General features: G+C 35.1%; 1 protein-coding gene across 6 annotated transcripts in view; it reads left to right on the forward strand.

The window, feature by feature from the left end:
• Nucleotides 1-13,812, forward strand: part of MUSK (muscle associated receptor tyrosine kinase) — a 135,233-nt gene that overhangs the window by 105,998 nt on the left and 15,423 nt on the right. For 3 of the 6 annotated variants that reach the window (XM_032240326.1, XM_032240328.1, XM_032240330.1), the window contains 2 exons: nt 11,978-12,153; nt 12,827-12,850. In XM_032240326.1, the coding sequence (XP_032096217.1) occupies nt 11,978-12,153; nt 12,827-12,850 (200 nt within the window). The remainder of the gene's footprint in view (nt 1-11,977; nt 12,154-12,826; nt 12,851-13,812) is intronic. The other 3 variants (XM_032240327.1, XM_032240329.1, XM_032240331.1) reach the window with 1 other exon arrangement.

Genomic DNA, 13,812 nt, shown 5'->3' on the forward strand with positions numbered 1-13,812 from the left:
AGTTCAACACCAGCCTAGCCAATGTGGTGAAACCCTGTCTCTATTAAAAATACAAAAAATAGCTGGGTGTGGTGGTGCATGTCTGTAATCCTAGCTACTCAGGAGGCTGAGGCAGGAGAATCACTTGCATTGGGGAGATGAAGGTTGCAGTGAGCTGAGATCACACCACTGTACTCAGCCTGAGTGACAGAGTGAGACTTGGTCTCAAACAAACAAACAAGAAAACAAATAGGAGGTAATTAATCAGACAAAATTTCTACCACGTAAATCACTGAAGATAACCTAAAATACAAGTACTTAGAACCTCTAGAAGATGTCATAAAAGTATATTCCCTTACTCTTGTCATTGTTCATATTACCATATCCATAAATATCACTGATATCTATTAAATGAAAGGAGAAATCTTAAACTAACATGGATTTCTAATAAGGTCCATGAGTAAGCCAAGATAGAGAAAATAAAGACTGTGTGTCATGTATTTGTCAATAAATGAGATCATGACAAGCATTTCAGAATGTTAAAGTACAGTCCATCCAAAATTCTAATTTCTGATGCTGTTGCCTCATTTGGGTGGGGATAGGAGGGAATTAGATGATAAATAGATATATTTTTAAAAACTTCCATACTTTTAAACTATTGAAATTGATAAATTCATGTTGAGTAGAATTATCTTCATCTTTAATTACTTCTTATGTAGAAAAGAAAAGAACCAATCTAGTTTTTGAGCCAAATAGAACAAAGTCTAAATACTGTTAGCTCTGCTTTCTTGATGTGTGTGGTCTTGGCTAAACTTCAGTTTCCTCATCTGCCCAGTAGAGTTGAGAGGATTAAAGGATAAATCACACCAACAGAATATGTCAGAAACTAGATAGACATTGTTATTCCTAAATTTTCTGTGGAAAGAAAACCATGAAAATTACCATCACAGCACATTTCCACTTCTAGTTTGATAAAACCAGAAATTATTTAAATATTGCAATAATTTTAGGACACTCTCTATTTAGTATATAATAACTACAGTATGGTCATTAAATTAGAGTTATGTAGTCCTCAATTTACTGTAAAGATTGAGGGTTTGGAGACACTATAAGAGTAATATAATTTGTTTATTCACCTAAGATGATTATATTGTGATCATGCATCTCATCTAAAAATCTCTAGGGACTTCAGCATTGAGGGAATAAGAAGGGGAAAGAGAAGGAAAGAAAAAGTAAAGTTATTGCAAAAAAAAAAATGGGAAGAGTGGGTGAGAGGCATTAAAATTTGTTTTAACAGAATTTAAGAAATACTAATGCTATTTCAACTGTCCTAGCAGTTATTTGAAAAAATAATGCCTCTGTTTATTGTCACTTCTTTAGATTTTCCTTTCTTGAGCTACTTTATAAGATTCTCCAAAATTGGTTATGTGATATACTGCTCAAAAATGAAAATCTTTTTGCTAGAAAGTAACACATGTACAATAAACAGAAATGTAACAAGCAAAATAAAGTGACAGTAGATTCTATCAGCTCTTCCTTTAGTACTGCTAACATAATTTGTGGTGGCCACTGGAATAGTTATCATACTTACACAGTGACACTCAGGCAGATCAGCTCAACACCATGCACAGATGCTTGAGATGAATAATAATTAGATTAGAAAATTTTCTGTGTATGTGTGACAGGCATTGTGGTTTTCTGATTACAAAACCCACAAGACTCAATTGTATAAAAAAAATAGAATGTACCAAAAAAACACTAAGCAGAAAATAAAAAGGTATACTTGACAATTTTAGGTATTAAAAATTTTTTTTTCTATTTATAGCCTTTACCCATTTTGCCACTAGATTGCTTATTCTTTTCTAATAAAATTGTACAATTATATTACTTACCCATGTGCTTATTACACATTCTATAAATTATTTTTCCCAATGCAAAGTGAACTTTGGTTTTTATTTATTTATTTATTTTTAAGACAGGGTTTCACCATGTTGGTCAGGCTGGTCTTGAACTCCCGACCTCAGGTGATCCGCCTGCCTTGGCCTCCAAAGTGCTTGGATTACAACTGTGAGCCACCACACCCAGCCTGGTTTTATTTTTTAAATATGGACATTTTCATATATATACAAAGTAGAGATTATAGTATGACTAATGCCAAGATACCAATCACCCAGCTTCAACAATTTTCAGCTCAGGGTCAATCTTATCTCATTCCTACCCACCCAGCCCCCTAAAACGCCGTCACCAGATTACTTATTTAGACGAAAATCTCTGATGTCATATTATATTTATGTATAATACGCTGTTCTGGAAGGCACAATTTGTAATTTTTTTTTTTATAGTGAAGTCAATCAGTCTCTTTGTTTTTAGTTTCTGCCTTTGTCATTTAATCTTGTTATAAAGTTTGTCCTAACCTTGTTATAAAGTTTTTTCTTATGATTTCAATTTGGGAATAGTTGACTCTGATTTATTCTATCGAGTTAGCCAGTTGTCCCAATACCACAAATGAAATTTTTCATCCTCGTTCTTTTGATTTAAAATAATGCATTTATCTGCAGTGAGCCAAGATCATGCCACTGCACTCCAGCCTGGGTGACAGAGACTCCATCTCAAATAATAATAATAACAATAATGCATTTATCATAACACTAATTATCATGCCTCAAGTGAACTTTTTACAATATTGTATTCTATACACTAGGTTGTTATTAAATAGCTGAGTTATCATTGCATGGTGACCATATGAAATCAGGTTCTGCCATCATGAGCTTCATGGTTTGCATCCATTTTATGTCAAACTCTTCTCAGCATGCTATACTTTCATAAGCTTTGCCACTGCATCCAACTAAAATCTCATCTAAAAATGCACCTTATCTAATAATACTTCAGATTTGCCTTAAATGACACAGATTCAGACAAACTGGTGACATACATCAGAAATTATGTTTTATATAATGCATTACCTACAGCATACATTCATTATTCATGTATTCATAATAATGAAAGTATAATGAATTCATAATAATGAATGATTATTGAGCTTTCTTTTATCAATGTTGTTATTTTCATTGTAATGGAAATGATGAAGCATATTTGAATTTTGCTAAATAGCAAAAAAATCTTTGAATCACTTGTATTTATAGAGTAAGTGTGGGTAAGGTAACCAACCATTCTCATTTGCCTGGGATGGAGGACTTTCTTGGAACACAGTTCTTTCATTGCTAAAACCCAGAGAGCTGGTCACTACTGAGATATGTGTTTATATTTACTTCTATCTATATTTCTGTACTCTGAATTCTATTTCATTGATGATTTGTCATTTTTGCACTAAAGACTTTGGATTTAATTATTGAGTCTTCAAAATTAATTTCAAAATTTTGTGCTATGAATTTCACAGTTTATCATCTTTTAAAAATGTGTTGTTTACTTATATAATTATTTTTAATTATTACATATGGACATTAGCAAAATGCCTCTAAATTTCGTATTTAAAAATATTTATATAAGTTATAATTATATAACTATAAACATGTTATAAATAAGCTACATAATTATATAACATCATGTTATATAATTATATTGTAAAACTTATTATATAATAATTTTTAAATATGAAATTTAGAAACATTTTGCCAGTGAATGGAATTTCATCAGAATGATGCTAAGTTTATACAATTAATTTAAAGCAAATAATTATATTTACATTACTGAGTATTCATTCAGGAGTATGGTGTGCGGTTCCTTTTATACAGATCTTATTTTATGCCTGCTAGTAACATGTTTCTTTTTTTATTAAGTTTATGACTAGGTGTGTTTTATAGTCATTGTTATTGTTGCAAGAGTATCAATTATAATGTAGTTATTACAGGAGGCTAGAAATGCCCATAAAACATAGGGATGCAATCAATTCCCTTGTTCCTATTTTAATAAAATTACTATTAATTTCTTTAGAATTTTTATACATTAGAGTTGAACTATGTAATTTTTTGGATCATATTAATCAGATTTTTAAAAATGTATTCTTTTTTGAGATACTTGATAGAAGTATAATTTATATACAAGAAACTGTATCCCTTTTAAGCATATGGCTCAGAGTTTGACAAAAATACAACTATGTAACCACTACCCCAATCAAGACGTAGAATGTTTTCATCACCCATAAAGTTCTCTTAAGCGCATTTCTAACCAATTCCCCATTATCTCTAATGGCATCCCTGTTCTGATTTCTCTGACCATAGTATATAATTAGTTTTGCTTGTTCCTGAATCTCATGCTCATAAAATTGTACAATATATACTGTTCTGTGTCTGACTTTTTTTGTTCAACATTATGTTTTTGATATTCATCCATATTGCCACATGTAACAGTGATTTGTTCCTTTTCATTGCCACATTTGAGTGGTTGAGATGCAAACAGGTGAAGGAGTAGGTAGGGGCAAGCTCCCCCTCATGATACCTAAGAATTATGCTATCCCTCTCCTAGACCTCAACCTCCCAACAGACCCCAGTGTGAGATGTTCCCCTCCCTGTGTCCATGTGTTCTCATTGTTCAATACCCACTTATGAGTGAGAATATGTGGTATTTGGTTTTCTGTTCTTGTGTCAGTTTGCTGAGAATGATAGTTTCCAGATTCATCCATGTCCCTGCAAAGGACATGAACTCATTCTTTATTATGGCTGCATAGTATTCCATAGTGTATATGTGCCACATTTTCTTTATCCACTCTATCCTTGATGGGCCTTTGGGTTGGTTCCAAGTCTTTGCTATTGTAAACAGTGCCACAATGAACATACGTGTGCATGTGTCATTATAATAGAATGATTTATAATTATTTGGGTATATGCCCAATAATGGGATTGCTGGGTCAAATGGTATTTCTAGTTCTAGATCCTTGAAAAATCGCCACACTATCTTCCACAATGGTTGAACTAATTTACATTCCCACCAACAGGGTAAAAGTGTTCCTATTTCTCCGCATCCTCTCTAGCATCTGTGGTCTCCAGATTTTTTAACGATCACCATTCTAACTGGTGTAAGATGGTATCTCAACATGGTTTTGATTTGCATTTCTCTAATGACCAGTGATGATTAACATTTTTTCATATTTGTTGGCTGCATAAATGTCTTCTTTTGAAAAGTGCCCATTCATATCCTTCACATACTTTTTGACAGGATTATTTTTTTCTTGTAAATTCATTTTACTTTGTAGATTCTACATTTTAGCCCTTTGTCAGATGAGTAGCTTGCAAAAAACTTTTTCCCATTCTGTTGGTTGCTGTTTCAGTCTAGTGATTGTTCTTTTGCTGTGCAGAAGCCCTGGAGTTTAATTAGATCCCTTTTGTCTATTTTGGCTTTAGTTGCCATTGTTTTTGGAGTTTTAGTCATGACATCCTTGCCTATGCCTATGTCCTGTATGGTATTGGCTAGGTTTTCTTCTAGGATTTTTATCGTGCTAGGTCTTATGTTTAAATCTTTAATCTGGAGTTAATTTTTGTATAAGGTGTAAGGAAGGGGTTCGGCTTCAGCTTTCTGCACATGGCTCATCAGTTTTCCCAATACCATTTATTAAACAGGAAATCCTTTCCCCATTGCTTTTGTCAGGTTTGTCAAAGATAAGATGGTTTTAGATGTGTGCTGTTACTTCTAAGGCCTCTGTTTTGTTCCATTGGTCTTTATCTCTGTTTTGATACCAGTACCATGCTGTTTTGATTACTGTAGCTTGCAGTACAGTTTGAAGTCAGGTAGTGTGATGCCTCCAGCTCTGTTCTTTTTGCTTAGGATTGTCTGGCTATGCCCTTCTTTGTCTCTTTTGATCTTTGCTGGTTTAAAGTTTATTTTTTTATTAGAGACCAGGACTGCAATGACTGCTTTTTTTTTTTTTTTTTTGCTATTTGCTTGGTAAATCTTCCTCCATCCCTTTGGATCTATGTGTGTCTTTGCACATGACATGGGTCTCCTGAATACAGCACACCAATGGGTCTTGACTTTTTATCCAATTTGCCAGTCTGTGTCTTTTGATTGGGTCATTTAGTCCATTTACATTTAAGGTTAATATTGTTATGTGTGAATTTGATCCTGCCATTTTGATACTAGCTGGTTTTGACAGTCAGTTGATGCAGTTTCTTCATTGTATCAATGTGTCAAACATGCCATTTGGCATGTTTTTGCAGTGGCTGGTACTTGTTTTTCCTTTCCATGTTTAACGTTTCCTTCAGGAGCTCTTGAACGGCAGGCCTGGTGGTGACGAAATCTCTCAGCAATTGCTTGTCCATAAAGGATTTTATTTCTCCTTCACTTATGAAGCTTAGTTTGGCTGGATGTGAAATTCTGGGTTGAAGGATCTTTTAATGATTTGAATACTGGCCCCTACTCTATTCTGGCTTATAGGGTTTCTGTCAAGAGATCTGCTGTGAGTCTGATGGGCTTCCCTTTGTGGGTAACCCAACCTTTCTCTCTGGCTGCCCTTAGCATTTTTTATTTCAACCCTGGTGAATCTGACAATTACGTGCCTTGGGGTTGCTCTTCTTGAGGAATACCTTTTTGGCTTTCTCTCCATTTCCTGGATTTGAATGTTGGCCTGCCTTGCTAGGTTGAGGAAGTTCTCCTGGATTATATCCTGAAGAGTGTTTTCCAGTTTGGATTCATTTTCCCCATTACATTCAGGTACACCAATCAAACGTAGATTAGGTCTTTTCACATAATCCCATATTTCTTGGAGGGTTTGTTCATTTCTTTTCACTCTTTCTTCTCTAATCTTGCCTTCTCATTTTATTTCATTGAATTGACCTTCAATCTCTGATATCCTTTCTTCTGCTTGATGTATTCAGCTATTGAAACTTGTGTATACTTTGCAAAGTTCTCGTGCTGTGTTTTTCAGCTCCAGTAGGTCATTTATGTTCTTCTCTAAGCTGTTTATTCTAGTTAGCATTTTGTCTAACCTTTTTTCAAGGTTCTTAGTTTCTTTGCACTGGGTTAGCACATCTTCCTTTAGCTCAGAGAAGTTTGTTATTAACCACCTTCTGAAGTGTGCTTCTGTCAATTCATCAAACTCATTCTCTATCCAATTTTGTTCTCTTGCTGGTGAGGAGTTATGATCCCTTGGAGGAGGAGAGGTGTTCTGGGTTTTGGCGATTTCTTCATTTTTGCATTGGTTTCTTCCCATCTTTGTGGATTTATCTACCTTTTGTCTTTGAAGTTGATGACTTTCGGATGGGGTCTCTGAGTGGACGTCCTTTCTATTGATGTTGAAACTATTCATTTCTGTTTTTTTTTTAGTTTTTCCTTCTAACAGTCACATCCCTCTGCTGCAGGACTGCTGGAGGTCCACTCCAGACCCTGCTTCCTAGGAATCACCCACAGGGGCTGTGGAACAGCAAGGATTGCTGCCTGTTCCTTCCTCTGATAGCTTCATCCCAGAAGGGTACCTGCCAGATGTCAGCCAGAGCTCTCCTGTATGAGGTATCTCTTTGGATATACAGGGGTCAGGGAGCCACTTGAGGAGGCAGTCTGTCCCTTATCAGAGCTCAAATGCTGTGCTGGGAGCTCCATTGCCCCCTTCAGAGCTGCTGGGCAAGGATGTTTAAGTCTGCTGCAGCCGAACTCAGAACTGTCCCTTTTCCCAGGTGCTCTGTCCCAAGAAGGTGGGGCTTTATTTATAAGTCCCTGATGGGCTGCTGCCTTTTTCAGAGATGCCCTGCCCAGCAAGGAGGAAGTCTAGTCACAGTCTTCCAGCAGAGACATTGCTGAGCTGCTGGGGCCCTGGCCAGCTGCTGTGTAAATTTCCCTGCGATTTTGTTTACACAGGTAAGGTTAGAACTGCCTTGGAAATGGTGGACTGCCTCAGTAATGGCAGACACCTTTCCCCCAACCAAGCTCGACTGTCCAGGGTTGAGCTCAAACTGCTGCACTTGCTGCAAAACTCTCAAGCCAGTGGGTTTCAGTTTGCTGGTCTTTGTGGGGGTGGGACCCATGGAGCCAAATCACTTGGCTCCCTGCATTTAGCCCCCTTTTTTTCAGGGGAATGGCCAGCTCTGCCTCTCATGCATTCCAGGCACCAGCTAAAACAGCCACTTAGATTTGTGCTGCAAACCCATGGCATCAGCTGAATTGGCCACCCATATTTGTGCTGGAAACCTGCAATGCTTGTTGGCCCAACAGGAGTCTCCTTCTCTGTGGGCTGTAAAGACCACGAGAGAAGCGCAGTACCTGAACTGGAGTGCTGGAGTGGCTGGAAAAGTCCTGGATGTCCTCCATTGGGTTGCAGGGGCGTCCTCTGGCCCACTGCACTTCCAGGGTGAGGCAGCACCCTACCCTGCCTCGGTTTGTCCTCCTTGGGCTACGTCCACTGTCCAACCAGTCTCATTGAGATGAATCTGGTACCTCAGTTGGAAATGTGGAGATCACTTGCCTTCTGCATCACTCTTGCTGCGAACTGTGCTCTGGAGCTGTCACTATTCAGCCATCTTGGTGGAAGTCCAGACCTCTTTCTTAATTAGAATCTCCTTCTTTTTTTATTGAAATTTAGGAAATTTTTACTAGAATTAAAATTAAGTTTTACCTTGGTTGCTCACACAAAATACATTTATTGAGTAACTTTCCAACATTTATGTCCCAGATCAGTTTACATGCATGAGCCACAGGTGGTTCTTTTTAAGATTGAAAATAATTCACTTTTTTAAAAGAAAAAATCCCTATCATTGAAATTTTAAATGTATTAGAAAAGTATAGTTCATTATTTCCTAAATCTGTAAGTCATTTGCAGTATATGTTTAAATTTTTTTTCTAATTCCCATTGTTATTTAAATAAGTAGTTTTATTGAAAAAATGTTTTTATTTTTTAAAATCCTCATCACCAAACATCTTATTCCCATTGAAGAAAATATAATTAAAAATTTTTACATTTTAATATTTTAAAGGTTTATTTTATCTGATATATAATAAGTTAGCATTTATAAAGATTTAGTCTCTTCTATTAACATACAAAATTCATATATTTATGTTCAATCCTTTCTGCTCTCTTGCTTTTTGCACCAATAAATATTAAACTAAAATTGAATTTAGTGCTGATAATTGGTAAGTTTGATCTTCATTTTCTGTTATATCTTTTGAAAAAGTCTCTGTTTGCCTTTATTCGTCAAAGTAGTTCAGAAGTTGTCAGCCATTTTATTTTCTACTTCTACTTGCTTGTGGGATTTTTAAAAGTATGCTATCACTCATGGCTTTCTAATTATTAGGTTGCTGCAAAAGTAATTGTGGGTTTTTTCCCATTAAACATAATGGCAAGAACCGAAACTACTTTTACATCAGCCTAATATAAGCAATCATTCAACGATAGGTGACTCTTCATGAATGACGTGGAATTGTATGTGTCCAGCAAATATTTATTGATCTCCTTCTGGGCTCCAAGTACTACACTGAGCATTTGGGGTATATTAATGAACATAATAATTAAATGACTTATATATAAGTTTAGAAAATGTTAAATGTCATGGAAAAAGAAAAAAGGAGTGCTAGGGTAAGGAAGACCAGGAATACCAAAGGAAGGGGATTAAGTTGTAACTTTAAAAACAAGGTATTCAGGGTAGACCTAATTAAGTTGGCATAATTGTACTGAATCTTCCAAACTTGTTCTTTGAAACTCTATCTGAAATTATAAACCATATTTTTATTGTTCAATTATATTTTATTTGCATATGTTCAATTTTTGGACCATTATTCTTAGTTTTTACATTTGATTTCATAATCATATATAAGTAGATACTTGGAGGAGCTTACTATGTTACTTATCATTAATACTCATTGTCATTCATTTCAAATAAAATATTTTTCTTAAATTCCTAATTTTAATTCACTTCTTGTTCATCTCTACTCATCTCTCACTCAGCTGGAGTAGGCGATTTTTACATGTAAAAAAAAATTCTGTTATCTTACATATGTGTTTTTGACTGGGATTTAAGTCTGTGTTAACACAAGTGTCAGTTCTTGTGTTAGTTCTCCTCAAACACTATGGACTCTGACCATTATTTTCTGGCCATGTTGTAATGAAGAGGAAGCAGAAAGCAATCTTGACTTTTGTTCCCTTGTAAGGAACGTTTTCCTCTCTCCAGATGGTAGAAAGATTATTTCTCTAATCTTTGCAATTCATAATATTTATAAAATTCATTTGGTGACAGATTTATTTTCATTGTTTTCTTTCATGTAATAGAAATAATATAAAAAATAATGGATAATATTCTCTAAACATTATGTCCTTTTAATCTTAAAAATGATTTCCTATGCCACATCTTTGATTTTCTGTTATTTATGTGCTCTGGTTTTCTTGCTGAGAAACACTATTATTTGACTTTGGATTTCTTACTTGCTCTACCTTATCAGTTATTTCACACATTACTTTCATCCGTTTAGCCTTTCTTGCATTCATTTAGGTCCTTTCTTTCTGCATTCAATTGAATATTTAGTTCAAATTTGTTTATTTCTTGTAGTCCCATTTGTTTTCTATTTTCAGTGAAGATTATAAGTGTTATTTTTTGTGGTTTCTATTTTCTGTAGTTACTTCCATGTTCAAATTATCCCACTTTTCAGTCTGTAGTTCATCCTGATTTGTTTTTTTCTTGTGAAAAACTCTGCTATAGAGGGCATGCTTTAGTGTATGGCAATGAAAAAAAAAAAAAGCAAATCAAAAGCCATTCATTAATGTGTTATTCTATTTAGATTTTAAAAATTCCCAGGTATTTGCTTCTTCTGCATAATGTGAAGTATGGAATTTTTTTCATATGTCCCATATTGATTTTTGCACAATTTACACTGCCTGCATGTCAAAAAAAAAAAAATGTGCTTATACAACCCAGGGGTGGGATCAAGCTAAGCAACTCTCCTCAGGTCCTTTACCTTATGAGAAGTCTTGAAAGCCCATTATACTCTCTTCTCCCTCACACAAACCAAGAATTATAAATCCCATTGTTATCTCCATATAAGAATATATTTGCATGTCATCACATTCATATGCATTGCCTTTTATTCTACGCATGCTCAATTAGTGCATATTGGCAAATTAGGAAAGCAGGAGTGTGGGAATAAGTATGAAAAAAGACACCATTTATGCATGTATACACACACTTACAAGTTCCTCCTCTCTGAATCCTTCAGATACTGAATAAAGGACATCTGCTATTATTATGTTTAATTTAGTTAATTATCTTTAATTTTGCCTTATTGTTATCCCCAAATACCTTCATTAGAAATTAATCAGGTTTCTCCTATGCAGTCTGTCCTATTTTTATCAGGCTTGAAGAAATACTAATCCACAAAATTCCAAGTCATCCAACTAGTGTTTCTTCAGCCCCTTCACTCATAATACAACATGTAGATGAATGTAACAGCTTCATATTCAGACAGATATTACTTGGGCTTTCTCAGATGGAAGCATGCATAGCAATGGAACAAGATTCTGTGTGTCAAAGTAAGGGCTGGGTAAGGACCCACATGCCCTCCTATAAACTGCCAGGGAGGTGTTGCTGTCCTGTTTCAGAGGACAAAGCACACAGGGCCCCAGACTTAAGCCCTGCCCATTAGCCCCAAGATTATAGAAAAATCTTCCAGCTGGAAACTGATTGACAATTATCCTGACTTTCAGCAGGTGTGTTTTTTAAACCCTGTATACCTTATTTATCTACCTGTGTTATTTGAATATGAAGTTGGGAGAAGAAATATCAGAGATTCCCAATCTAATATATTTTAAATTTGACATTTTTCTCACCGGACTGGCATTGTGTTTAACAACAAAATGAGATTAGCATTTCATCTCACTGGCCAGTACACTTGATTTCATGAAGTCTTGTATTATTTACAGTAAAAAAAAAAAGGTTCTTTCATAAATGCTTTTTCAAGAACAGACAATGTACTATGATGATGTCTTGAAAACATAGAATTTAGGATCTGCCACAAATTTGCTTTAATGTGTTATGATTCATCAAGTTTTGTTCTCCATAAAATATTTTAGAGAATACTGCTTGGCAGTAAAGGAGCTCTTCTGTGCAAAAGAATGGCTGGCAATGGAAGAGAAGACCCACAGAGGACTCTACAGATCCGAGATGCATTTGCTGTCTGTGCCAGAATGCAGCAAGCTTCCCAGCATGCACTGGGATCCCATGGCCTGTGCCAGACTGCCACATCTAGGTAACAAAGAGTTCTCCCAAGACTTTGGAGTTTAAGAGAAATTTACTATTTTGAAGAAACTAAGATGTGAACTTACAGCTTCTAGTATTTCTAGGGGCATTTCTATTTTTTTTTTTTTTTTTTTTTTTTTGAGTTCTGCCTTCCTTAGATACCTACTAGTGGAATTCTAATGCTATCCTAATTGCACAGGTTTGCATAAGAACTTACTTCATTTGCTCTAAAAATAAGTGCAACAACACTTTTAACTACTGCTTGACCTTTTAGATTCTTTCATAGGGAATCTTATGAGAGCTTGTAACATTTTCTGGAATGTGCAGAAAAATGGCTAAGAAACATCTCAGATTTTGTCAGAAGAGTGAAATAAAGGAATGAAGTGCTTTTTCTTAGCCAAGAAAGCATGCTAAAATAAGACACATGTTTGAAAATGCTGATTTCACAAAACAAAACTGAATTGCTTCATGTTGCTTTAATGAACTTTGTTTGTAAGGAACTATGTTGTTATCCCTAACAGCTGGTTTAATTTCAAAGGTCCAATTCTTTCATAATCCAATGCAAAGAATGTTTTCCAGTGTGTATTAAAAAGCTGAAAGAGAACTTGCATTTCTTAGCACTCTCTCACATGTGAGATATCTGTATGCTCACTTAAAACAAATTTTTATCCTTTCCCCTTCAGATTATAACAAAGAAAACCTAAAAAGTAAGTAATTGTGTTTGTGACTTTGAAACCTTATGTGTATGTAACTGGATTCATGCATGTGTGTTTACACTCATATTTCCTGATGCCCAGAACAGAGTACAGCCCCTCTCAAAGGCTTCTTCTCACCATACTCATCCAGGGTAGAACATGAGGGAAGATCATGGAAGATCTCAGTTTATAGTTTTTTATTAGACCGTGGAAAGTACCATATTTAGTGAATCATACAAATACTATCTCCCACTTTAAAGTTGTCGGTCTGTTTTATTTCTTGTGTGTCTGTAAAGTAAGCCAAATTTAAAATGTCACCTTTTGATTTTGTATTTGTGATTTGGTATAATCTAATTATTTATAGATGAAACCAATATTTATTTCTTCATTGAGCCAATTCGTGATCTTCATTTGTGACAACAGATCTCTCTTTTGGAAGTTAGGTATTTTTTAAGACAGCTGATTTCTAGTATAAAGCTTATAGGATCAAATCAAATGGCTTTTAAAAAGATCATCACAAAAATCTCTAGGAAAGAATTCAAGAAGGTTACTTGAATGTCCTACAAACTAACTTCTATCAGATAGTGCTTTAACCTGTCAGTACACAGAAATCCTCAGGATGAAATTAGAAAAGCTTTTCATGTCAATTAACTTCCTGTGGTCTCAGTGTTCTAAGGCTTAAATCACACTTACTTCCTGTAATATGTATTCCAGGCCTAATCCCCTGTGTATGTGGCTAGGTGCCAGGACTTGATTTTACCAGCTTGTTTAAAGGACCAACACTTGTATTACACAAAGTATTAAAAGAAAGACCACTACTGGTCCCAGTTGAATCATGCCAAGTTATTAACCAAGAAGGGTTAGGAAATCTTAAAAATCTATCATTCTGGTAGCCTGTCAAATTGTTATTCCCAAATCAAAGGAATAAAAAAGAATTTCAATTCTTTGTTATATGAGCAACCAAAATTTACTTT

This window comes from Sapajus apella, unplaced genomic scaffold, assembly GCF_009761245.1.
Source record: "Sapajus apella isolate SASKATOON/1434 unplaced genomic scaffold, GSC_monkey_1.0 scaffold46, whole genome shotgun sequence".
NCBI lineage: Eukaryota > Metazoa > Chordata > Mammalia > Primates > Cebidae > Sapajus > Sapajus apella.